General features: G+C 43.9%; 1 protein-coding gene across 1 annotated transcript in view; it reads right to left on the bottom strand.

Moving 5' to 3' along the window:
- The window catches only part of CATSPERB (catsper channel auxiliary subunit beta), a 65,558-nt gene that overhangs the window by 19,239 nt on the left and 19,072 nt on the right, over positions 1-27,247 (bottom strand). The window contains exons 7-18 of the mRNA XM_087826737.1: positions 25,627-25,722; positions 25,399-25,517; positions 24,208-24,240; positions 22,449-22,515; positions 22,128-22,174; positions 21,378-21,539; positions 19,874-20,017; positions 16,297-16,441; positions 9,053-9,207; positions 6,414-6,568; positions 4,008-4,195; positions 1,774-2,106 (exon numbers count right to left, since the gene is read on the bottom strand). Coding sequence (XP_087682863.1) covers positions 1,774-2,106; positions 4,008-4,195; positions 6,414-6,568; positions 9,053-9,207; positions 16,297-16,441; positions 19,874-20,017; positions 21,378-21,539; positions 22,128-22,174; positions 22,449-22,515; positions 24,208-24,240; positions 25,399-25,517; positions 25,627-25,722 — 1,644 coding nt within the window. The remainder of the gene's footprint in view (positions 1-1,773; positions 2,107-4,007; positions 4,196-6,413; positions 6,569-9,052; positions 9,208-16,296; positions 16,442-19,873; positions 20,018-21,377; positions 21,540-22,127; positions 22,175-22,448; positions 22,516-24,207; positions 24,241-25,398; positions 25,518-25,626; positions 25,723-27,247) is intronic.

The following is a 27,247-nucleotide window of genomic DNA, read 5'->3' as shown; positions in this document are numbered from 1 at the left end:
AGCACCCAGGTGACGCTAATGCAGCTGGTTCAGGGACGACACATTGAGTGACAGGGACTAGACTTTTCTTCACAAGGCAGCTGAATTAATTTGCTGATTACTATCTGCTTCCATCAAATTCAATGAGTAAAACTGATTGAACCATTTAACAGCAATTTGGTATATTTTAAAGCAAAAATAATTACAACACTGTGGGATTGGGCCAGAATATAAAGAGATAATAAAGGAAGAGATTTTAAAATCTAGGAATGGTAAAAAAAAAAAAAAAAAAAAAGGTAAATTATATATTAAGATAAAGTTGTATTTTGAAATCAGTGAAGAAAAGACACATTATTTAATAAGTGATGTTGGAAAAACAAACCAACCACTTGCAATACACCAAAACAAATCTAGACAAATTAGTGAATTAAATGGAAAGTTAAAGCCATAAAATTAAAACTCTAAAATTCCTTGAAGGAAATATGGACAATCGTATTATAACCAATGAGAAAGCATTCTAGGGGTTTCACAAAGAGGATTTTTCAGGATATTTAGTGCACAGAATGAAGAAAATAGAAATAGATGCCCCGCCCCCCGCCCCCGGCCTATAGTTTTCATTTATATAAATTGTATTTGGTTGTTTTTCATATAAGCCTTTTTTTAAAAATAGTATTTTTTCCTTTCATTATGATTCATATATCTCCTTTGATCTCTTAAGAGTTTTACAGATGCTTATTTTTAGTGTCTCTCTGCTTTTTCTATCACCTCAAGTTCTTGGAGGTGAAAATTTTCTGTTTCCTGCGCCTGTCGATCTTCCCCTCCCCCGGGTCATTTCCTTGCATAGTTTTACAATTCTTTTCCTCAATTCACGTTTGATAAGGCTGGCTTTTCGCCACGGAGTCCACGCTACCCGGGCTGTCCCAATAGTCCTACGAAGGGTCCCGTGCGGCTCTTCCTCAGGAGATTCTGTTTCTCCGCTTTGAACCCCCCGGAAATGAGTCTCCAGCTCCTTTTTGGGGTTGGTGGTATGTAGAGTTTTCCTATTCCCCTCCTTGTGGTTTAATGGCCTCAGTTCCAATTTCCTAACACACAATAGGAAGGCCCACGGCTTGGGCATCAAGGTCCATCCCTCTGCCTAGATGGCCAATGCCTGAGCCTCAGATCCTGCGGGAAACCACACACCAGCTCAGTTTTTGGCTTTGAGTCCCCTCTTCTTTTCTGGTGACAGGCTTTTCTTCTCTTTCCCTCCCTCCCTTCCATCTTTCTAGCTCAATACTAAATTTTTTTGGTTTTATTTTTCCCCAGTATGCCCCTTCTCCATCATTGTTTTAATGTTTCATTATTACTTTCGCAATAAATAAATGCCTGGAAAAATGAGGAAAAGTATCGAATTTTATCTAAAAGCTATTGTTTGGCTTTAAATAAACACTTGAAACAATGATAATAATCCAAGATAATGAAAGGTTTTCTTTTCAGATGAAAGCAAACATCTAAACGAAAGTCCCGTGTAAGCTTGGGCTGCTAACGTAACCTGATTTTCCTCATTTGTAAAATGAGGATTATAGTCTAGCCTTTTAGGGTTGTTATAAACATTAAATTAAAAAAATGTATAAAAACCATCTACCACAGAGCCTTGTACACAGTAAGTACTCAATGATCAGAAGTTAATACTGTTATGAGTAGAATGCCAGCGACTATGGAAACTAAAGATAAAGGAAAATATCAGAGTATATTTCACATTCAAGGTAAACAAAAACATCTCCTTTTGATGTTTCCCAATAAAAATAAACTTGCCTTGTGTGCTGGGTATGACCTTAACTTTCAAAGTCTGAGAGTTCCCCAGATCAAGGTATTTGAGGACATTGAGGGATAGCAAGTCATCTTGTTGCTGAAACCAGTAATTACACGGTCTTGTATATATCTCCCACGTTCGGCCTGCCCTTTGTCCAAAGTTATATAAGAACCAGGAGCCTGTTACAAAAGTTATGTTGCTGGGTGCTCTTCCAGGCATGGTAGCGATAGCCAAAGCATTCCTACGATCTAGAACGCTTGTGATCAGGAAGCTGTTGTACTGAGGAATCACCACAGTCTTCTCTATATCCGAGTCTTGAAATGAGGAAAACACACCTGGAGCTAGAACAGGAAAGATTTGATATGAAATAAAACAGCCAGTGCTCTCCAAGCCCACGGGCGGACATAACTGATGAACACACTGTTTCAGTTTTTAAACTATGCTCTTAAGCATAAAACACATTTGCCAGATTTTAGGAAATAAATAAAATTATTTTATAGAAAGTGTACCATGGCTATGTCAAGCACACACTTGTACTTTATACCCTTTACTCTGAAATGGATTCCATAAAATTATCAGTAGGAAAAAGCAACCACCATGTAGGGCTAAGTAATGATAGGAACGCCGATTCCTTTACTATAAAAGTGCCGAGAGCCTTAACCTGGAATCTTGACCGTGACTCTGTGGGAGAAGGGTGGCGGAGCCAGCCTTTCCCCAGGACCTAAGGTCTGCCTGTTTCATAGAAGGTGTTCCATAAATACTTGCCGAGTGGGTGACAACTTGATTGTTTAAGGAGAGCATGGAGAGTTAGGCGAAAAGCAGCTGTAGGGTGGGACGGTGAGCAATACCACCCTGTGAGGAGCGGGGAGATCCCACAGGCAGACAGAGAGGAAGCGGCCGGAGGGAAGGCGCCGGGGGCACAGGAGGGAGGCGAAAGATTGTTCCAAGGAGAGGGAGGGCGTCGTTATCAAATGTTTTTTTTTTTCCATTATCAGATTTTTCGATAGGCCATGAAACGTAAGAATACTTGCCTCATTCTGAAAAAACAGAAGCAGTCAGAAGAGAACCTCCTAACTCCCTTTATTCTGTACAGGTCCCAGTTCCTCCCATTTTAGACGCCGACTGAGCCCTTTCCTATGTCCCCCGACGGCCACGCAAGCGCGCTCCTTCCCTTCGCGGTGCAAGCCCCCGAGCTGCATTCATTCATTCGCTGTCTTCAGTCCTCCTCTCCGTTGGTGAGTTGAACCTGATCAGATTCGGTCTATACTGCTCCACCCAACAGCAGCTTTGGTCCAGGCTACCAGTGGCCTTCACACGATCCACGGGCCTACCGGCAGCATCTAAGCAGCTTCCCCGAGGTCTCCTCTGCGCAGACTTTCCATCTCCTTTCCAATCCTTCCCCATCCCTTGGACACTAATTATTACCACCCCAGGGCCTGGACCTCAGACCTTTCCCTTTTGGTATCGACCAGCATTCTCCAGGTGACCTCACCCGGTCTCAGGATGCACTAGCAGAGGCGTGATGACCGCTCGACTTTGCCTCTCCGGCCCAGCTGTTCTCACCGAGCGCCAGGCCTGTCCTCCCAAACACCTGCCTGTTTCTCCCCTTGGACGGGTCAGAGGCACCCGCAAGTCTCTGTGATCCTCGCCCGACAGTGTGACACCCGCCCGATGTCTCTGCTTTCCTTCCTTCCCTTTCTCCGTCACCTGCCCAGCCCACCCTCAACACAGCAGCCAAAGTGATCAGGTTAAAACATAAGTCCAGTCTTGTCATTTCTGCTCAAAACCCAATGGCTTTCGATTTACTCGGAGTAAAACCCAAACTCTTACAATAAATCATAGTAAGTTTTGCTAGGTATCTGTCATGTAATTCTTTGAAATAGAAATATCCTATATAATAGTGATTCAAAATGATTTTTTATCACAGAGGTCAAAATCTGCACGGACTTCCGATTTCCTTGTGTTTCTCCTGAATTCTGTTTAATATAAAAATAACACCTTAGGAATAAATGACAGATACTACTATTGATGTAATATCAATGAAGTTATAGCTAGGTTTTATTATATTAGAAATAAAAAATTCCTTCCCGAACCTAAGTAGATGTATACTTCCACAGATTGTCATTTGGACTAATTTTGAAATCTACTGTTCTGTAAATGAGCATGAATGGTCTTTTCAAAAGATAATTTTTCATTTTTACTAGCCATAAGAGCTATATGACATTATTACACTTACCTGGCAATTGAAGAGTGAGTTTATAGAAATCTCCAAGTTGATTAATGGAAAGGGTACTAGACAAACAAGAACTCTCACTCACATCTTCTAGTGCAAAAGGTTCGATTATTTCTGTAATAACTGCGGACAGAAATCCTTTCGGAGTGTTGTGTTCCAATATCCTTGTTATGAGAGCCTGTCCACTTTTCCTAAACACACCAAAACAATTAAGGAATTTGGGTAGAACTATGGCTTAAACGAGCAAGTGTATGAACATTTAATTTACAAACAAGATATACCACACAAATGGCTAACAAATGAACATTTGATTAGTGTTTCTTCAACCTCATTAGTTAATTAATAAAATGTCAATTACAGCAATGGGATGCAATTTTCCACCTATCAAATTAGCAAAGATTTTTAAATGACAGGGTTCAGGAGTGGTAAGAATTTAGTGGAGAAAGGCATTCATCCACTACTGACAGGATTATAAATTGGTGCAAACTTCTCAGAAAGCAAATTGATATTATTCATTCAGAGCTATAGCATTATTTGTTTCCCCTCTGATTCCATAAGTCTACTGCTAAGGCTCCATCCTAAGGAAATAACTTGAAACACAGGGGTAGAGGGAAGTGGGTGGGTTTCTCTCTCTCTCTCTCTCTCTCTCTCTCTCCCCTCCCCCCCTTCTTCTCTCTTTCAAATCAATAAAAACATGTCCTCGGTGAGGTTAAAAAAAAATAAAAGAATTGCCAACAATAGAAAAATTAAGTAGATGTTAATACATAATTTACTTAGACAAAATGCAACTATTGAAATGGTATTTACAGAGTTTTTGATTACGTGGGCAAAATGGTCATATTACAATTTCTAAATGAAAGAAGCAAGGTAAAAACTGTTAAAATGCAAACTAAAAGAACTAATCAGTAATTCAGCAAAGTGTTAACAGTCATGATTTCAATTTTCTTCTTTATATTTATCTGTATTTTAAGAAGTTTCTACAATGGGCATGTACTTTATAATCAAGAAAAACAACCTAGTTTTAAAAATGTTAGCTTGGACAGCCACATGCAAAAAAAAAAATTAAAAAAATCTAGACACAGACCTCACCTCCTTTACAAAAATTAACTCAAAATGGATCATATACTTAAGTATAAAATGCAAACCAATAAAACTCCTAGAAGATAACAGGAGAACATTAAGATGACCATGTAGGGCGATGACTTATTAGATACAATGCCAAAGGCACAACCCATGAAAGAAAAAATTGATAAGCTGTGCTTCATTAAAATTAAAGACTTCTGCTCTGTGAAAGACACTGTCAAGAGAATTAGAAGACAAGCCACAAACCGAGAGAAAATATTTGCAAGAGGCATATCTGACAAAAGACTGTTACCTAAAATGAACTGTAGGCGAGGGAAATAGAAACCTATTTTCCTCTACCCTTCTAGGTTCTGTGCCCGGGACCCTGGAAATCAAACCAACAAAAGAGACAAGCATGTCACGCTCAGACACGGGAGAAACTCAGTGACGAGGAACACGAAGGGGTGGTTAGAACCTGCAGCTTATCTAGCACCTTGACAAAGATGGTTGAAAATCTAATGCCCCAGGTGATGGTATTAGGAGGTGAGGCTTTGGGGAGGTGGTTTAGGTCATGAGGGTGGAGCTGAGTGGACTAAGACACACACTATATATATTTTTTTTATTTAACAAGGTCCTAGACACTTGAACAGGAGAAAGGTACAATATGCTTAAGAAATGTTAAGGAAGAAACAAAGCAACTTCTTTGCAGGTGATGTGGTTACTAGAAAAATTTCTACTCAGAAAACCCAAAGGAATATATAGAAAAAGGACTGGAATTAGTAAAAGAATTTAGCGGTTGACCTGGGGGTAATCAGGTCAACTGCCAATGGGGATCCACAGGATGATTGATTACCTAGATGAAGAAAAAAGAGGGAGCGAGAGAGACGGAAATCAAATTCATACTTCACACTACACATATCAGTTCTAGGTTGATTAAAACTTAGAAATAAATGACAAAAGTTTAAATCTACTACCAGACAGCACAGGAGAACAGTTAAATAAATTATGGTATGTCCCTGAAAGTGAATTATAGATGCATATATCAATATGGAGTAATTTATGAAGTATATGAACATTTTAAAAGCACCATGTATGAAAAAGGCAAATCACAGGAGAAGGTATAAGTAGCTAAATAATACATTTAGCAAAATGAAACAATACATTTTGATACATATTTGTGTGTTAAAACTGTAAAGTCTACAAATACATTTGGCCTTGTGAGGCGTCAAAAAACACACACACCGCACGCTGTTTGACCCAGAAAATTACCCAAAAAAGTAGGCTCAGAATTGAGAACCTAGAAACCAGTGTGCAACCTAAACAAATGGGAGGCGCATCCGTAAGTACCTGGAATGTATCACTTTTCCAGTGTGAATGTTGTTGAACTTCTTGGTGTATATAGTTTTCTGAGGTTCGTTCTCGGGCACATACGCAAAAAAGACCATTTCATTTACGCTGATATACTGCGGGGCGAGTGCAGTCTCAAAGCCCATATCAGCAGGCTGCAGCAGGAAAAGAAATGGTGCATTTAAACCAGTTTATACTTCGATTATGACAAAATGCAAACAGCAGGTCTGTTTCCAGGCCACATCCAAACAGTACGGTGCTGCTCATCCACGGGGTAATAGCTCAACAGGCCCTGTTCGAATCTCCATGTGCCACGGAAGGTGTACTTTCCCGTTGGGGAAAAGGGGGTCCGAGGAGCGAGGTTTCCTCTGAGATTCCTGTGCCCTCTGCAGAAGCTTGGGGCCGAAGGGTGCGTGGGGGCTGGAGAAGCCGGAGGGGCCGATTTTAGGCTCAGTTCTCATTTAGAGCTGTATCTGGTGAAGGGGCTGTGAAGTGCCTCCTCGCTTGGCACCTGCTGCTCCCGCCCCACGCTGGTGACCGCACAGCTACTGCCGGAGCCCCCAACTCCAGCGGCATCTGCCATTCTCACTTCCCCTGCCTCGTAAGCCTTGCCCTTGCGGTCAGCACGGGCCCCTTCGGTCCAGATTTCTGACCCGGCTCTCCTTTTTAACGCACCCCTCTCTGATCCTGGTCCTGTCACTTTGGGAACTTCTAGGGGGTGAGAAGAGAGGTGGAGATCAGCCCCCAAGGGGGTGCTGGAGCTGACCTTGTTGCTCTGAGGTGACGATTGAGTGGTACATAGTGCAGGCTGGTTGGGGGCACAGCCATCGGAGAATGCCTCCTCCCCCGTTTTCTGTTAGGCCTTTCCCCAGTCTCTTAAATTTGGGAAGCCACTGAGAAGGGGGGAGAGTGGGAAACAGGAGAAGGGCAGCAATGTGGGACTAAACAGATGTCTTAGGGACTCTGAGCCGGCTGAAATGGCTTTAGAATTCCGCATGACATTCCGGCCTGGGGGGGGGGGTGCCAAGAACATGCCATGAAAAGGGTGTGCAAACCAGGGAAAGGCAACCTAGTGACGCCTAAAAGCGCAGCCCTGGCTCCGGTGGCCTGGACAGATGCCTGGTTCCAATCGCTCAGCAGCGGTCGATGTAATTTGGGGTAAATTATTTGGTCTCTCTGTGCCTCACTTCCTCATCAGCAAAATGAGGCTAAATGGTTGTTATTGACGTTAAGAGCTCACAACAGTGCCCGGCACAAAACAGGGCCAAGGAAAGGCTAGTGGTGGTTTTTTCCAGACAGGACGCAGGAGCAGTTTGTTTGTGGGGAGGGAGGTGATAACACTGAGTGTAAGTTCCTGGAACTCATCCTGACTGTAAAAACCTCTATTGGTGTTTGGTTTTTATTATTAAAACTTTCGCAGGAGAGAACGAAGACGTTTTCTACAAACTGTGAAGGTAGTAAAAAACGGAGGTAACTGCTTTTTTTGGTTAGTTCTACCTTCCCGCTCAAATAATTAGATTTGTATTTACGCACAGCCCACACCACAGACTGGCAGAAGCACAGGGAGTCACCTGGTGGCATTTTACTGTCACAAGGAGGTTCCCGCCTCACTATCGATGTCCTGCACAGGAAGCAAAAACACCATCGTTTAAAAAAAAGCTTTAAATAATTTTTTATTTTTCAATCACAGTTGACATACAATATTGTTTTAGCTTCAGGTGCACAACCCAGTGATGAGGCATTACACAGTCCACCCGCCTGGCACCCTGCACAGTTATCACAATATTATTGTCCGCGTTCCCGGTCCTCCACCCCCGGCCCCTCTCCCACCTGGCAACCGTTAAAATGCTCTCTGCATCTATGACTCTCTTTCTGTTCTGCTTGTTTATTCTGTTTTTCAGATTCCACGTGTAAGTGAAATCTTACGGCTCTTGTCTTCCTCCGACTGACTTATTTCACTTAGCGCGATACCCTCTGGGTCCATTTACGCTGCTGCGGGTTAAAACGCCACCTTTTTTAACTGCCTTCCTGGCCTGGTGATTTGGAGTGCTCTGTGTTACACCCTTTGTGCTCTTTCCTAAATTTAGGCAGGTCTTATTAGAACCCCGTCAGAAAATCTGTTTGAGTCTTTGCCAGTGCGTTGATGAGAAAGCCTTTCATGACTATGTGCCAGTGATGATTCTTAGGCACATCATATGCTAAGATTATTAGAAAAATCTGTACGTGGCATCATCTGTGAAAAAGACAACAGCTCCTTCCTATGCTAGCATTAGAAAGGGGGGGGGGGGGGCAGGGTTAGCACAAGGAAGGGCAAACCAGTAGGAAAAACAGTGCTCCTGTGTGTTCAAGGTCAACCTGCCATACACCTGGGTTGGCAGTAATGAATCGAGCTTAGACTGTCTGATGGCGTTTTGCTGGGCAGCTACCGGGGGTGGAGTTAAATCCACCTGAATGAAACTTGCAAGGTTTGGGAGATGTTCTCTGGTATATGGAGGTTTAACCTTTAGTTCAATAGAGCAAAGTTTAATAATAGGAGTGTGTCCTAAAGACTACACTTTCGGATTTTCCCATTCTAGGTATAGAATGTGACATTTATCCTTAAAACATGGCAAACTGCTTCAATGCATTGTATCACTGACCTGTCCAAAAATAGCTGTAGAATGTCCAAAGGCTCCAAGTGTCCCACCAGCTTCAAAACTCCTTGGAGTCAGTTTATGTATGAATCCCATGTGGTCATAGTATAATGTGAAAACTCTATCAGTAATAGATCCAATTTTACTGTAGGTTTCTAATCCTGTTAGGAAAGAAACAGAAGTCTCTTGGTATTGATTTAACGCAACCAGAGAACTTTTAATGGTGTACTTTGTAAAAACTCCTTCCTTTAAACTAAGGGGTGGGAACAGGGCCCCGGGACTCCGGAATTAATAAAATACATGCTGGTCTTTGTTAAGTCCCGAGGAAGTCTTTTCCAGGCTCCATTTCGTTAGGGAATCTGCTTGCTGAAGTAGGCGAAGGACAGACAGAGCGAGTGGATGTTAAAGGTGTCTAGAAGAAAAGCGCTTAGCTCCAGCTGGCAGCGGTGTCGCTTCCTAACACCAGGATGTCAGATTCCAGAATAGGCGGAAGGCCATGAGAAAATAGCCCTCAGGAAGGCCAGGGGAATCACAGTGGAGACCACCGGATCAAAAGCTCTGTTAGGTGTTTCAGGTTTGCTCTCCTGTGTTTCTCTCGTGCCACAAGGCGACACGTTGAGAAGTCCTGGGAGTGCTCTGGTGGGACCTGACTGTTCAAGGTCAATCGTGGGAGGGAGGGAATCCAACCTGCCGTAACCCTGGGCTGGCAGTAATGAATCTAGCAGCATTCTTGTAACCAGACACAGGTCCAGAGAAGGAGAGAGCCCCGGACACAGGGTGGGGCCAGAGGGAAAGCTCAGGTCTCAGGATGAACAAGGCTGATTTTTCACCCCCACTTCCCCTCAACCCTTCCGAGCTGGGCTGGGCTCTGCTGAGGAGTCCACCCCCCCCCCCCCGGCCCTGACCCCTAAACACAGGAGTACGCTAGCTCTCAGGTATTATCTCTCTTGTCTCACTGTCTCTAGAGATCTCGTCGAGTTTTAGGATATAAAACTCATCTTTATGTCGATGACTCCCAAATTTAAACCTGCCATCTCGTTGTCTTCCCTGAACTCCAGGTTTATATCCAAATGTGCAGTGACAGCCTCAGATCCATGCCAGTCAGGCTCTGGAGGTGGCTCCAAACTGGACTCACCCCAAACTGAACTCCTAACCCGTAAGCAAACCCCCCTCATCCTCAGGCTTCCTCATTTCCACTAACGGCACCTGCATTATTCCTGTTGCTCAGTCCGAAAGCCCTGGTGTCATGCTTAACCCCTCTCGTCCCCATACCCTATATCTACTCCATCAGCAAATGCTATTGATTTTAGCCTCAAAATATATAGAGAGCCCAACCACTTCTCACCACCGCCACCCTGTACAAGCCAATCCGATGTGAGAGGAAGAGATTTATCATGAGGAATTACTCGTGCAGTTATGGAGGCTGAGAAGTCCTATGATCTGCCATCTGCAAGCTAGAGAGTCAGATACCTGACCACCGGGGAGCCGACGGCCAAAGCCTGAGGACTGGGGGGCCACTGAGGCAAGTCCCCATCCCAGGGCAGAAGACCAATGTCCCCAGTCAGCGGTCAGGCAGACAGGCAGGAAGCAAAAAGGGTGATTTCCTTCTTCCCCCGCCTTTTGGGTCTACTCAGGCCCTCGGGGGATGGGATGGGCCCCCCACCCTGGGGAGGGCCGTGGGCTTTACTGAGCCCCTCCTTTCAGATGCTCACCTCACCCAGCACCCCCCTCACAGGCGCACCCGGAAATGATGTTTAATCTGGACCCTCTTGGCCTTGTCAAGCTGACACACAACATTAACCATTACAGTCGCTAAGGTTTGATATGCCACGTTTCATTTATAAACATAAGCTATATATTTTTTCACATTTTCACATCCTGTAAATTGATGCACGTTTTATAATTGATGTGTCTTATAGTCGTCGTCCAGCAGGTGGCACTCACGCCATAGCGCTCAATCGGCTGCACTTGCACGTACTTTGTCTCAGCTCCTTCTTTGCATTGTCGTCGCTTTGAATTTCCTGAATCGCTGGCGTAAGGCGTGTTGAGTTTTATTGCTACTTAAAATGCCTTCGAAAATATTTCATTGTGATTTGACATTGAAACAGTCGTTGTGGGTGCAGTACAAGAGGAAAACAAAGCAGGGCATAGAGTCACAACAAAGCAAAGTGTGGCCAGAAGAATGACAAGTCCATACTTTCTTGTAGAAACACCACCAAGGACTTTGTAGGACCTCAGAAAGGTGGAAGCTCGCCTTCAGTGAGTTTGCAGATGAAATGGCATGTAGTAGATGAACTTGCATTATGTTTTACTACGGAGGTGACATGCAAAATTTGCCTTATTAGACACCAAGCAATGCAACTACAGGCAGAGGAAATAATGTCACAGTAATCATCTATGCATCACGCAGGATGCATAGTTAAAACAGTGCATTAAAGTTGAATTGGACGAGTTTTTTTGTTCTTTGTTTTAACAAGGTTCATTTTACAGTCAATAAACCTCAGATATGATGAACTATAACGTTTATAACATTCTTCTATTGGCTTTGCAGATCAGTAACTGGTTGAGGTGGCTCCAAATTCTTAGGTAATATTATTTTTCTCTGAAGGTACTTTAGATGAACATGTAGCATTCACTGTTGCAGCAGAAAATCCGAGACTGGCTTGATTTTTTTGGTGCCTTTAAAACTCATTTGCATTTTCTATTTCAAATAACTCAGAAATGTTTTTGCTTTTATAGAGAGAAACACCTTTGCAGTTTCTCAATCTTTAGCATCTATATTTGTCATTTTATATTCTTTCCACTTATTGGATTTTTATTCTGCATGGGGACATGTCTCTATAGTTTACATCTATAATTTGTAAGAGTTTAGGATCTTTATTGCCAATTTAGTTTAGTTTTCTTAGGTGTTAAGTATGTTTACTATTTCCAAAGTCACCGGGCTTAGTCCATTCTGATTTTTGTTCCTCAACATGTGCTGTTTGTTCTCTGCTCGCCCGTCCCTTCAGGTCCTCTTGGGCTCCCTCCTTCTTGCCAGGTGCACTGGAAGGCTGACCCCTGAAGTGCAATGCTCATGCTCTGTTTCTAGCTGGCTTCTGGTTGCGTTTGACCAACGAAAGGCACTAGCAGGAGATATGAACAAGGAAAGGAGAGAGAAGTCTGTCTGCCTGTCTGCCTGTCTATGTGTCTATCTACCTACTACCTACCTATTATCTATTTGCATTACCCCTTTAATCAAAGGGACTGTAATGACTTTCTTCCATTGCTAGTCTTGAGATGTTTTACTATCACTGTTGGTTCCTTTAACTCTGTCCACGGCTCTTCCGGTGAAACACTTGAGTGGAATTATGTTTCCAGCCAGGACCTCAACTGATATCTTTTATTTTATTTTATCGGGAATGTCCCTGGAAAACAGAATATCAAGGTGGGATCCTGGGACTGAGTAGCTCACGCAGTGAAGGGATGCACAGATGACCTCTTCTGCCTGGTAGGTATTGTGACACTTGCAATCCCTAGCAAGCAAGGGCATCACAATTACTCAGATCGTTACTGGTAGTAGATGAGGTGGGGTGCCTGTGAAGGCCAAGACTTTAGGGAAAATAGGCTGTTGTACTTAACTACAACGACAGTCCTGGTTTTTACAAAGATTGTGGGGGTGGGATAAAATTTATGGATATATTAGAGAGCTTACCAAAAAAAAAAAAAAAAACAAAAAAAAACCTTCCCCGGCCAGCGTGGCTTGGCAGTTGAGCATCGACCTAGGATCCAGGAGATTGCAGTTCGATTCCCAGTGAGGGCACATGCCTGGGTTGCGGGCTCGATCCCCAGTGGGGGGCATGCAAGAGGCAGCTGATCAATGACTCTCATCATTAATGTTTCTATCTCTCTCTCTCCCTCTCCCTTCCTCTCTCTGAAATCAATAAAGATAAGATTAAAAAAATAAAATAAAATAAAGCTTATGACCTTGAATATCCGCTCGAGGCCAGAGTAGAGAACCTAATAACTTTATGGGGAAAAATAAACCTTACCTCATACCACACACACAAAGTTAGAAATTTTATGTAAATCTATATAAGAAATAGAAAACAATCTGCCAGAAGAGAACAGGAGAATCTCTTCTTTAGAACACACAAAAATTTCTTAACAGGGCGTAAGAAGCAAGAAGCACTAATCATAAAAGAGTCATAATTTTAACTTTTAAAAATGACTAATTTTGCTCATCAAAAGATACCACGAAGAGAATTAAAAAGACAAGGAAGTGGTTGGGAAAAGATGTTTGCAAGTCACATTTCTAACAAAGGACTCATATCCATAATACATTAAAAACTCACAGAAATCAGCCTGGCCAGTGTGGCTCAGTGGTTGAGCACCGACCCAGGCACCAAGAGGTCACTGCTTGATTCCCCGTCAGCGCACATGCCTGGGCTGCGGTTTTGATGCCCAGTAGGGGGCGTGCAGGAGGCAGCCGATCGATGCGACGATGTTTCTCTCTCATCAATGTTTCTCTCTCTCCCTCTCCTTCTCTCTCTAAAAATCAATAAAAACATATTTTTAAAAGCTCATAGAAATCAGTAAGAAAAAGTCAACTCAATCAAAACTTGATGTACAAAGAACCTGAGGACATAATTTACCAAAAAAAGATATAAAATTGGCAGACGACCACACGAAAGCGCGCTCAACATCATTGCTCGTGTGAATTAAATCCTCAGGGAGATACCATTACATACTCGGCATGGAAAAGACTAACAATACTAAGTGCTGGTGAGAAGGGGAGCAGCCGGGATTCCTTCCCATTGCTGGCCGGACAGTAAACTGACACTCTCGCTTTGGAAAAGTGTTGGCAGCGCTTACGTTTTCCCACCAAAAGCTAAACAAACATATACCGGGCACGGCAGCAATTCTATCCCTAGGTGTATACCAAACCAGCGAAAGCTCTGTCCCGCAAAAGCCTTAGGCAAAAATGTTCACGGCTACTTTTTTATAATAGGCTTCGAATGGAAATGGTTCAAACAGCCATCAGCAGGGGAACGGATGAAAACATTAGAGCACATTCATCCAGGGGGAGGCTGCGCAGCGGGGAGAAAACAAAGTCCTAACACGCGCAGCAGTGTGAAGGGGCCTCAGAGTTATAACGTTGACTGAGAAAAGTCAGACGCAGAAGAACATATACTGCATAATTCTACTTATATGAAGCTCAAAACCAGGCAAAACTATGGGCTTAGAGGTCAGAGTACTGGCTGGCCTTAGCGGTACACGGCAGGAAGGTGGCTTGAGGGAGCCTCCTGGGGTACTGGAAACGGTCCGAGGCTCCCTCCGCTTCCCAACCCCTCCTCCCCATGCTCAGAGTCATTTTGGTTTCTTTCATAATCATATGATGGCTGATTGTCAGATTCTTACATGCTTTTGCACAAATGCTTCAGACAAATAAACCACAAAGGTGACCTTGATACCAGCATAAACTGAGCAAGAGTTTTATTGACATAACCAAGATTAAGCAACCGCAGCGGCGAAGACGTGGGGAAACAGAATCAGAATTCTGTGGTCTCCTTAGCCTTGAATTAGGAAGGACCAACAGAGATTTTATGGGGATAGAACAGATTCTGACAGTGAGCACCAAGGGTACAACACTGAGGTCCAAGAAACCAGGCTTTTGAAGGCAGATCAGAAACCTTTAAAAAGCTTGTTGTTTAAAATCGTATCAGAGACTGACAAGACCAGAAAAAAACACAACAGAACGGTTTTAAGCTAGACGGTCAAGAATGCTGACAATGTTAAAAACAAACTGAAAGAAAACCGGTCTCACGCTTGACTTGGAGACAATCAGTGCTTTCCCACTCTGGCTAGACCTTATCAGATATCCCCAAGTTTACCCCCAGTCTCCAAACTTACTCAATACTCTATAAAGGTGCTCCTCGAGCATCGCTGGGGAGGCTGTATTCTGAAGGTAAGCTCCCTTGCCTGCTAAGCTCCTGAGTTTCTGCATTACTTTTCTACAATCTGTACCTTCATTATCCTCTGAACACCTAACAAAGCGATGAAAACATGACCTCTTTGATGAAAGCATGACCTTGTATTAGGCAACGGTTCCTTAGATATGACACCCAAACCACAAACAACAAAAGGAAAAACAGATAAATTCAGCCAACAAAATTTAAAATGTTTGCACCTCAAAAAGCACCATCACAAAAGTAAAAAAATTACCCACAGAATGAGAGAAAATACATGCAAATCATATATTTAGTCAGAGACTTATATCCAGAGTATATAAAGTACTCTCACAACTCAACACTAAAAGCAATGAACCCAAATAACCCAATTTTTAAATGGACAAGGACTTTGAAGACATTTCTCCAAAGAAGGTATCTACAGACGGCCAACAAACACACGGGAAGATGCTCAACGTGATTAGTCATTCGGCAAATGCAAACCCAAAACACGAGAAACAGTTCTCACCCACTAGAGCTGCTGCACTAAAGACAGACAATGACAGCCGTCGGCGAGGACGGCGGAGAGGTAATCCTTACGCATGGCTGGCAGGGGTGGAAAATGGTACCGCTACAGTTCGACAGTTCCCCAAAATGTAAACGTAGAGTTAACCTGTCACCTAGCAGCTGGACGCCTGGGGACATACTCAGGAGAACAGAAAGCATATTGCTACACAAAAACTTGCACACAAATGTTCGTAATAGCATTACTCATAAGACGCAGAAGTGGAAAAAACATCAACCCAAATATCCTGACAAAGGGATCAACAAAATGTGTTGCATCCATACAATGAAATATTAGTCAGCCATGAAAAGGAAGGAAGCACCGATGTGCGCTGCTGCATGGATGAAACTCGAAGGCAGGATCTTAAGTGAACTAACCCAGTCACAAAAGGACAAATGCTGCCTGATTCCACTCACGGGAGACCTAGAACAGTCAAAGTCGGGGACTGTGGGGAGGCGGGAGGGGGAGTGAAGTGCTTAAAGGGTAGAGTTTCAGTTTTACAAGGTAGAAGGAGCTCTGCACGTGGAGGGTGGGGACGGTTGCTGAACGCTTTGCACGTATTTAATGGGACTGAGCTGCACACTTAAGAATGGCCAAGGTGGTAAATTTTGTGGCATGTGTATTTTACACAATTTAAAAACCTAACGCTCTTAATAGGCTTTCGACTTCAAGGTTAGCTGATGAACGTCGTCGACTTTCTCCTGCCTCCTCGGACCCCGGCTCACGCACCGTGCTTGCAGCAGGAAGGGTGAGCTCCTCACCTGCCTTCGTCATGTAAACGTGTCCGCGTTGGGTGACGAAAGTAATGTCGGAAGTGTAGAAACTGTGGTAAGTATTCTTTACGATATCGTCATGAAAGTCCGCTAGCAAGTCGAAAGTGTTGCCACCGTCGACGGAAAGCCAGGCCTGAGGCAATACAAGGAGGACACCCCGTGAAAGAGCTGCCGCGCCACGGTCAGCGGTTACCCACCAGCCTAACCGCCCCACGCAGGAGAATTCCCGCAGCGCGGCCTTTTCCCATCCCCGCATCCGCCCGCCCCTCCCTCACGCGTGTGCGCAGAGCCCTCGGCCGCCCGTCTGCCCTGCAGCCCCCGCCTGCAGCCGGCACCAAGGGGCAGCTCTTCCCACCGCCTCCGCCGGGCGCCTCCGCGAGCGGGGCAGAGCTCAGCCCGCACGGACACGAGGCGCCGCGTGCCAGGCGCCTGGCAAGGGCGGGTGCCAACGCTACCATTTTGTAAGAGTTGTTTAAGGATGAGTCAGAGCACGTAGAGGACGAATCCTGCCTGGGACTTCTAGTGGCCTAAGTCTTCTTCAAATGAATATTTCTGCCTCTTAATTTTTTCTTGAAAATTAATTTTAGTGGCAAGTTATACCTGAAAACAGGCTCTTCTTAAATTTAAAACATTGTAATGTGGCCCAAGTCTCTTTGACCACCGACCAAATAATTCTTTTATACTTCACCTGATATAATTGTGGTCTCCGCTCTCCCTTCCCAGAGGTGACCACTGTTTCCATTTGAAAATTCTGCACCTTTACATTCATATGTATATAATAGGTCCAGTATATATCTGGGCGCAGCACTGACCTTTCGGCTTGGGCAAGAGGGACCCTTGTCCTGGACTGCATACTTAGTGTGTCTGCATGTTACAAACACGCAGAGAGAATTTATTAAATAACCATGGGTCTTCCATCACGCAGGAATATTGCTGGCATAGCACAATCCGTGTCCTAAACATATGATATGGAAGCCTCCATTTCACTCTTGCTTTGGACGCTACAAATGTTACCGGTGGGCACGGTGGTGGGTGGGAAGGGAAATATGAGCAATATGCTGAAAATGGCATCCTACGGAGCCTGTGGTTCTGTAAGCACATCTGCCGCTCAGTGTATCGCAGATCATCTTGTTAGCTCACGTGGATCTTCACGTTCTTCTGTACCGACGCACGGCACCCAATATTATGGCCCTGTCGTACTTAAGATACTCTGTTCTCCTCCTAAGGGACACTCGCAGCTTAGAGCAAAACGTTCGCTGCTACACGGCTACAGCGAACGCTGGGCCTGCTGGTTGGCGCTAATGTGAAGGCGCACCCCCGGGGCAGGTGCTGAGAGGCTAAGTTGCTGAGGCCGGCTGTGCACTCGTCTGTAATTTTAAGCGGCACTGCCACAGTGTTCTTGAATTTCGCTGAGCCAGTTTGTGTTCTTAGGGGTAAGGTATGAGAGTAACCTTTTCTCCGAACCTCACCAATACTTGATATTATCAACATTTTATTTTTAACTTTTGACTGATTACTTGAATGAAAACAATGGCGTTTTCATTGCGTTTTTCTAAATATTTTTAATTATTTATCTACTTAGGGCTCACTTGTATTTTTCTTATGTTATTTATTTAATAATATAATGAACGTGTGGGAACTGACAGCCTAGCCCAAGGATTAGCATATTGCTGACCCTTTACCTTTTCCCATGTGTTTCTCCCCAATCCTGTCACCCTGTCTCTTTCCGCAGGGATATCCAACGTCCTGAAAATTTGTGCTTCTCGTTCCCTTGCTATTTTTTTCCCTTCAGTTTTAGCACCTATGTATGTTTACTATATTGCTTGATTTTAGTTTTTTTGCTCTTTATATTCTTTTTTTGGTACAAAGGTATTGCACCACATATTGTCTGTCTTCTAGAACTTACTCCCCCCCATATCATTTACTTATATTCATACATTTTGCATGTGGTTCAGTTAATTTGCTTCTCCATTGCTGTGTAATAGTTCATTATGCGAATAACATGTAATCTATTCACTCTGCTGATCGTGGGCATCCGGATTCTTGTCAGTTGTCCATCCATTAACAAAGCTGTGATGACCATTTCTAAGGGTTTCCTCACATATATGTTTCCTTGCCAAAAAAGTGACACTGGTGGGTCACGGAATAGGAAAACATTAACATTTACAGGGTAACAGTAATGCCCAACTGCTTTCCGAAAAAGTGGCCGTGACTAGCTGCCCCGTCACAGTGTCTGAGAGAGCCACGGCGGCCTCGGGGCGCCGTCGGAATCAGCCCGCCAGTCACACAGCTTAAAGCGATATCCCGCTGCGTCCTCGGTTGGCAGGTCCCCGCTGACTTGGGAATTATACCATCTCCTCACGTTTATTCCATTTGTATTCCCTTCTCTCCAAAATGCCCATTTGTATTTTTTTAAATCAATCTAGCTATTTTAAAAAACCAATTTAGCTTTTTCTTACATTGCTTTGTAGGAATTCTTTATTTATTCTTGCATATAATTCTTTCTCAGTTGAATGTGCTGCAAATATGATCTCCCGGTCTGTGTTTTCACTGTGTCTCACGATGTGTTTGATGAACAGAATTCTCTTCCCCCTTCCCCTTTTTTGGTTGTTTTAGTAATCTGTACGTATCTTTTAGATTTTCTACATAGACAGTCATATCTTTTGACCATATCTTTTAGAGTTTGTTTTCTACTTTGTAATATCCATGCCTGAGTTTTTCCCCTGGTCTTCCTGCACTCCCTCTGTGCGCTCCTTCACTGCTTGGTAGTTTCCTGGTGGACCTCCAGCTGTGGTTACATAAGCTCTGTCTTCCGCGTCACACGTGCGCCCCCACAATCGAGCCTGGAGGGGAGGCGGCTGCGATGCTGACCTGCTCATGCTCTAAGTCCTGCGCGCAAAGCTCAAGCAGCCACACTGCGTCCCTCGGCTCCCCCTCCCGCCCTCCTCCGCAGCTGTTCTACTCTGTCCTCTCTTTCCTCGAACCCCTGACACTCCTCCTCCATTCTCCATCTCAAGTAAGGACTTGGATTTCTCTACTGAGAAAACAGAAAAGAAGTTCCCACACGCTCCCATTACCACAGCCATCCACCCACCAGCTTCGCACCCATAAGCTCCTCCTGTTCCCCTGTTACTGCAGGACAGCTGTCCCCCTAAGGCCAACCGCTCCACTGGTGCACAGGTCTCCTCTCCTCTCACCCATCTAGAAATAGCCATCACTCCAGAAACTTCTCTCTCTCTCTCTCCTGCATTATCAATTCCCCCTCCTATTGAAGAATCCCCAACAGCACACAGCATCATTTTTCCGACCATAAAAAAAACCTTCTCTTCAACGCCCCCACCTCCTCCAAACATTGCCTTATTTCACTGCTCCGCCTTTCAGCAAAACTTTGCAACAGGTGTGTTCGTGTTCGCTGTCTCTAATTCCTCTCCTCCCGTCCTCTCTTCATCGGGCCTCCCACCTCCCCGATCATCAGCGACAGCCTTTCACTCGACCACGTGGAGCCACTGGGCAGAGCGGACGCCGAGGGTTCGCCCCGCAGAGAGGGACACTTCCCCGCACGCACCTGATTGCCATAGGCGTAGAGGAAATGGCTTCGTGGGTGGAACTTCATTCCCACGGGAGAGAACGATGGAGGGAACGTGAAAACTGGGAATTTCAGTTTCAACCTTAGTTTGTTACTTCTTAGGGAGTATGCACAGGCCATGGTCTTTCCCTAGAAATGGATAAAGCATGAGCGATCAGAAGAGTTTTTCCACGAACAATCCTAGTCTATGTGATAGGTTTTCGCTTCCTGTCACTCGGATGATTAAGATGGGGACCCATTAACACAGCCTAGGATTGGCAGGACTGGCAACCACTGATATCTCTTTACCCTTCCCCCCGCCATACACATCCATGTAATAGCTTGAACATGAAGTTTAGGAGACTAAATAATTTGTCCAAGGTTCTATAATAAATGGCCGAATGACCGAACTCAGCAGAAAGACTCCAACGCCCATGCTCATAATTATCACTTCAAACTATGTTTTCAAAGCGTGGGGCCCCAGGCCACACTCCAGTTCTCTTTGAACATGGTCTTGAAGGGGATCAGACTATGCACCCCAACATATGCCACTTTGTTATACAGAGTATTTGAAGCTGAAGACATCTGAGCTGAAGACATCTGAGATTCAACAGATGCAGGAAAAAAAGCCTCCCCTTATCTAAAAGCAGCAACGCTGAGAAAGAAGACTGCCATCGGTTTGTCTTCGGGGCAGAGCTGCTCCCAGAAGGGGGACCGTGGCTAAAGCTGCCCCAGTTCTTTCCTGCAGGGAAGACCATCACCTGAGGGAGGCCAAGAGGCCGCTTACACCTGTGCAAACAACGTCGCCCTCTCCTGCTTGTGGGCACAGCCGTCACCTTTCCATGGCTTTGGCCTTCAGTGCCCTCCTCGCCCCCTTCATCTCTTAGGGTCGCATGCAACCCCACATTGTAACCACCTTCTCAAGTTACTCATCACGGACTTTCACCTGCCTGTATACACACTACACACATAAATCGTTTTATTTTCTCCGGTTACTCTGTCTTTTGTCCGTTTCATTAATGGGACCCTGGTTACTGAACCTAAGAGGGGAGAGAAAATTATTTTTTCTCCCCTAAAAATCAAAGGGTAGGGCTGAACTTATACATATGTTTAATGGCTCTGAGAAAAATTCTAATTCACAGTTGGGGTCGAGACCCTTTGGAATAGAAAATACAGGTCTGTGGCAATTTAGTTTCATTATTTGTTCATCTACACTAACCGCTCCTACGAAATGTTAAACTCATGTAGAACTAACTCGGCTTATATTCTCAGGGGAGTAAGGGAAGGATCATTCCACAAACAAAACCGTGTTTTCCATTTCCATCCAGCCGAATGACACTCCGAGGCAAGAAATCTCGAAAGTGTCTTCATCTAGATTATTAGCCAAAAACCATTTTGCTATAGTGAATTTTATCAATTTCTACTGCCAAAGAGAACAAGACCTCAGAAAGAGTTTTGCCTAGCGAAATTTTCATTGTAGCGTCAAGAGCGGTCACCTCCGGGCTGCAAGGCCTACCTCTTCATTTAAGAGGTGGACTCCAGAATTATAATCTTGGTCCACAAGAAATGTTATTACAGTTGGAAGGATCGTTTTACTTCTTGGAAGCTGAGGTAAGCAAGATAACCATTCCAAAAATGGCTCTTTGCTATAAAAACAAGAGCTTGCCTACAAAAAGAGAAAGGAAAAGTTAACGTTTTTTTGTTTTTTAAATATGTCTTTATTGATTTCAGAGAGAGGAAGGGAGAGGGGGAGAGAGAGAGAGAGAGAGAAACATCAATGATGAGAGTCATTGATTGGCCGCCTCCTGCACGGTCCCCGGGGAACGTGCCCTGACCGGGAATCGAACTGAGGTGTCCTGGATCCTAGGTTGATGCTCAACCACTGAGCCGCGCCTGCCGGGCTAGGTTAATGTTGTTTTTGACATGTAAGTTCTAATTAGTTCTCTTTAGCAAATAAACTAATGACTGACTTCAAATAAAAGTGTTCAATCTTTAATGTCTGTGCTTCTCTTCTGGGGGATGAGTTCAGAAAGCATCCCTTTCTGGCACGGATTGTGTTTCTGGAACCACTGTGCAGGTTTAGGTTTAACACAATTAGGTAATCGCCATTAAACCCAAGTAGAGGTGCCACTGGGAGCAAAGAGTAATCGTTAAGCCTTTCAACCTGTAGAGCTGCTGTTGTCTTAGATGAATAACAATCCATAAAATCGCGTATAATAGAATTTCTTACCTTTCAAAATATTCAATGCCATACCTCACTTAAAGTCCTGTTTCTCTCAAAGGTGACAGTAATATAGTCAACTATAAGAGATAAAGGTACGGAAATTACAAGCAGCATCTATATTTCTAAATGTATCACTAAATACACCCCGAATCAATTTTCTTGCACTTCTCTCAGGGCGTGCCTGTGGTTTCAGATTTAAATGAGTTGTTCCCCTTAGTGTTAAGCCGTGAACTTATACAAAACAAGCCTATCTTTACATTTTGTCCTATTTTTGCTTTGTCATTTCGTCTCATCTATATGTGCTATTCATGTTGGGGAAAGCCTGTTAATATCTCTTTACCTAAAACTTACCTTCAAAGTGCTCCCTGTTAGCGAAACATCTTTCAGTGTACCACAGCCTTCCTTTGACGTAGTCGGCCTACATAAGTAAATACAAATATCACTCAGGCAACGTGCGGGCTTAAAGATATAAAATAGAAAGCACATTAAAAAAAATTTTTAAAGTTCAGTAGTTCAGGAATGTGAGGCAAATAAAGAGAAAAATTATATGCAAATAAAAGGTTGTAGAATGAGGGCAGGAAACAATAATAATGCTTTTTGAACAACACATACACACACTCACACACACTCACACGGAATAAAAAGAAATTTCCCGTGAATTAGCCCGTGTTACTGGCAAAGGCCCAGCCCTTGCACTCGTCTTTTGGAAGCTGTGGGGTGACGAGCCTTGCGTCACAGTCCCGGGGGCCACGTGCCACCGTCTGGTCTTCACTGAGCGAGGCAGGACTAAGGGCTCTTCGCAGAAGCCTGGCGGTGGCCAGAAGCGATAAAACAGCCACAAAAAGAGAGGTTTCGAAAAACTGGTCGGGAGAGAGAAGCTTCCAAGAAGATGAGGTTGTATATGTTGGATCCGGATTACATGCAAGAGTCTGAGATGGTGTTTTTGTTATAGGAAGATTCCGACTTCCAGATTATTGTCGAAACAAAAGGGAGACATTCTTACGTTTTGATAGGGCGGTAATAAAATCTCTATAATCTGTGCATTAAAATCCTTTTAAATGTTCTAAAATTGATAGCGGTGATGAGTGCACAGCTCTGTGAATATCCTGAAGCCCATTGAATTGTACACTTTAAATGGGTGGATTTTACGCTATGTGCATTATGTCTCAAGAAACCAAACAAGCAAACAAAAAAGCCTTTTAAAACAGAATGCACGCCAGTTTATTTGGATGGTGTGGTATCCCCAAGCTAAGGTATTATATCGAATGAAACTTCGGAGTTCTTAAATAAATCTTCAGGTTTTCGGGACGCCATAATTATCATTACGCTACCTGAGCAATCAATGTAGAATCTTTATTGGGCCCTGACTTGACGCTTTTCTTTCTCGTTAGATCCCTTCTCGTTTATTTCCTACCTGGAATCCGGTCGGTCAGTATCTTAGGGGGGAATTTCATCTGATCAGGTTGACCTCATTCCACAGGATGAGCTCATGACCCGGGTCCGACTCGGAGTCACAAGGACTGGTCAGGAATGAACACAAGATCCAAGACATGCCAATGATTCGGGCCCGAGACTTGCTGGAGCTACTGGGAAAGAGATGCTGTGTTCCTGCTAGGACTGCTGAACGGGTCGCCTGTGAACCTGGTGGCTCTCCTTACGGTTGGAGAAAACGTGCTGAGAGTGAAGCTAATGGCTGGCAAGGATGGCTTGAGGCGCAGGGTAGGTGTGACTCCTGTCTAAAGAAGGTATGGAAGGCCCTGACCATACAGGAGCTTGTATGTCTCACACGAGTTAGAATTGTGCCCTTGAGGAAGCGACCTGAAGTCCCTGTTATTTCTACTAAACAGATTTTGGTGGCTACTGGATGTTTCCTCATGCCAACTTCCCAGGTTAGCATCTTTGCACTTACTATTACCTCTGTTTTTAAGTGCTCCTTCAAGTCAGTTAAGTTTCTGCTTAAATTTCACCTCCTTGGCCCTGGCCGGTGTGGCTAAGTGGTTAGAATAACAGGAATAATCTATATTGTGACTTCTTATCTTCCATCTTGTCTCTTAGGGCAACCAAGGAAATACATCTTTTAACCAACCCTTGGAAACATAAAGCTTCTTACCCTTTCAAAACCACAGAAGTCTTCCCTTGTAAACTAGAAAGAAAAGAAGAAAAAAAAAGGAGCTTTAATTTTTGCTTGATATGAGACGGCATAACAAAACATAGCAATTTAAATTATACTAAAGGCAGTGGTTCTTTTATATGCCAGCAGTTAGGAGAGTCACACTGAAACCAGCCTCTTAAGTAGTTTACACAATATCCTGGAGCTTTTCCCTTCAGTCTTCACCTTGTTTCACCGTTTGATTAATTTATTTATACCTTCACTTAATTCCAGAAAGGATTTGGGATCCAAACCCCATCTGTTGATGATTTAAGTAGAGGAGTGAAGAAGTGTGCAGAAGGACACCACGCCTGGCCCCCACATGGGATCACTGTCACTCTCCCCAGGGCGCCTTCTGCCCCGCCCAGCGCAGCACTAGACCAGGCCCTCTGTGCCTTGACTTAGAGTCTCTGTTCCTGGGCCTGCTACTCTCTGCTTCAACGATCACACGGGAAGCACGTAGGAGGCCAGATTAGGGGTCTGGGCAACAAAGGGAACTTTCTCAGGGACAGTGAGGAAGGAGGGGAGGCGGTGAACATCCGCACACCCGAAGGACGGCAACAATTACCACGCCTACGAAATGCCCGCCTCTCCGCCAAGACAACGGCCTCTTCCGCACTCACCCTCCTCTTTTCTTCTCCTGTTCCTAAATCTTTGTTTCTGCTCTTATTTCCGTCATGGTAATTTCTGAGAGGTATTTATTAACATGCTTAAGAATTTCATTCCATGCATATTGTGTACCTTCACCAAAATGTATATTCCCCTTCTCTCAATCCCCAAAGTTATTTTATGTTATTTTGTAATACTATAGTTAGCTTTATAAATAACCCTAAAGCATTTTAGGAACGTATATAACTATAGGTAGGTGGGAAGGTAGGTAGGTAAAGTGTTTTCTGCTTGTATGTATTTAAAACTTACTATAAATTCGTATCGCAACAACACTAGCACCATTTCTGAGTACTCAACACTGAAACGCGGAGGAAGAAGCCCCTGTATTGTGCTTTTACAGTTTTAAAAGGAAGAGGCATTTCCATTCTGGCCACACAGAGCCACACACAGCCACACGTGATCACACGTAACTCAAGCATTCAATGTCTCTATGTCACGGAAGATACTTAAGGTTAACTATTCATTACAAAGCAGTTCACGTACCATTAGGACAGGGGTTGATCGATGACGAAGGTCTCGACTTACAAAAAGTCCCAGAGAGGTGAGGATCACTAAGAAATGGTTGGTTAAAACCATATCCACTATTGTAAGCTCTTTGTGCCCTAGGGAAGGAATCGTACCATGGGTTACGGGGCAAGAAAAGGTGAAATACTGACTGAACGTTGCTTATAAGCGAAACGCTGCGGACGAGGGCACTGTCAGAAGAATTACCTTCTCCAACTTGGGAATAGACCATATTTGTCAGGTTATACCACCGGGTATCATTATAACTCCAAAATCCAGAATAGCTGAGGCCTATGTAGACACCTACCAAGAGAGAAAAGGGAAATTAAGGCTGGACAACTCTGCGAAGTGAGTAACTCACTTCCACTGTGCTAGGTCTTCAGGGCCAGAGCCTGCATCTGCTCCACTTCCCAACCCATCTCTGCCCTGCCCTGCCCTCCCCTTCCCTCCCCTCCGAATTTCACTTCCCCTCCAAATCTCACTTCCCCAGGCATGGAGAGATGAAGTAACTTCAGGTTACACCACAGGATTTTAGCCAACTATCTGATTTAATTATTAAGTTGTTTTTTATATGGAAGGGGGTCAGAATATGCCACCCAAAATAGGCCACTTTGCCATAAGGATTCTTTTGGGCTGAAGGCAATTCAGAACCGACAGACGCAAGAATAGCTCTCTGTCTTCCCCTTTCTGCCTAAAAGCGGGGCACAAATTTCCTCTAGGGAAAGGTGCCCCATTGTATCAGAAAGAGAACACTCTTGCCACCAGAGATATGAGCTGACACTGAGACAAGTTTGCATAAACAGACCTTACAAAATGACTCTTCTCTTCCATCAGTCCCCCCACTTAATTTCCTAGTTACTTCCCCACAATTGATCATCCTTGGAAGCCCAGATCCCTTTCCTTTGTTAAAATGGTATATAAACTCCCAAGTTTAACTACTACTTGGAGTTTCACTTCTTTTCTGTGAACTCCCTTGAATGTAAATATTAATTAAAAAGACGTGCCTTTTCTCCTGGTAGTCTTTGATCATTTAATTTACAGACCCCTGGGACAGAACCTAAGGAAGCAGATGAAGAGTTTTTCCTTCTTAACATCCTCTGAGCATAAATATGTTCCTATATCATTAGCACGATTTTAGTAAACAACAAAAAAGTAAATCCAAAGAAAATAAAATGTAAACTCCAAGAGAGAAGAAACTATGTTTGATGTACTTTAATATTTGTGATTTTAAAAACAGAAAAAATATTTGCTAATGCCTCATGAGAACCTATTAAAAAAAAGACCAAACATTTTGCAAATACTGAAAGGACTTTTGTTCCTGGATCCCACCTTTCCTTGGCCACAGCCAGGAATGTTGAGAGTCTTTTGTGTTTTAAATGTGGAATGTTAATTTGAAGTCTAGTCAACAGTCCTAACATCATAACCATTGGGGGTTAGGGGTGTGGTGGAGTCCAGGGGGCCTGAAGACAGTTGACAATCGAATGCACATACTCTGTTTCTAAAAGATGAATGTAGGAGCAGTCACACTGTAAAGGATGTATTTTAACTGCCAGCTCTTCTCTGTGTAGGGGAAAATGCAGGCAGAAGTGTTTTATCATCTGCCTTGACCTGGTAGAGAAAAGCTATAGATAAGCTTTGCCTTTCTATCGAGTTCTACAGATCACAGTACACCATATCCTAAGCGGGGGTGCTGGTAAATGTCAAGCACGATGTTACGTGACCAGGCTCCAGCAAAGTTCAGAGATAGCTTCTGCTTCCTTCTGGTTGATATTTTAGGCTGAAATTAAGTCACAGGCCGCTCCCTACGACACGCTGGCCACAAGTGTTT

The sequence above is a fragment of the Miniopterus natalensis genome, chromosome 1 (genome assembly GCF_054644295.1).
Source record: "Miniopterus natalensis isolate mMinNat1 chromosome 1, mMinNat1.hap1, whole genome shotgun sequence".
NCBI classification, from domain to species: Eukaryota; Metazoa; Chordata; class Mammalia; order Chiroptera; family Miniopteridae; genus Miniopterus; species Miniopterus natalensis.
The sequence above is the reverse complement of the archived record's forward strand: the minus strand, read 5'-3'. Positions and strand labels throughout refer to the sequence as shown.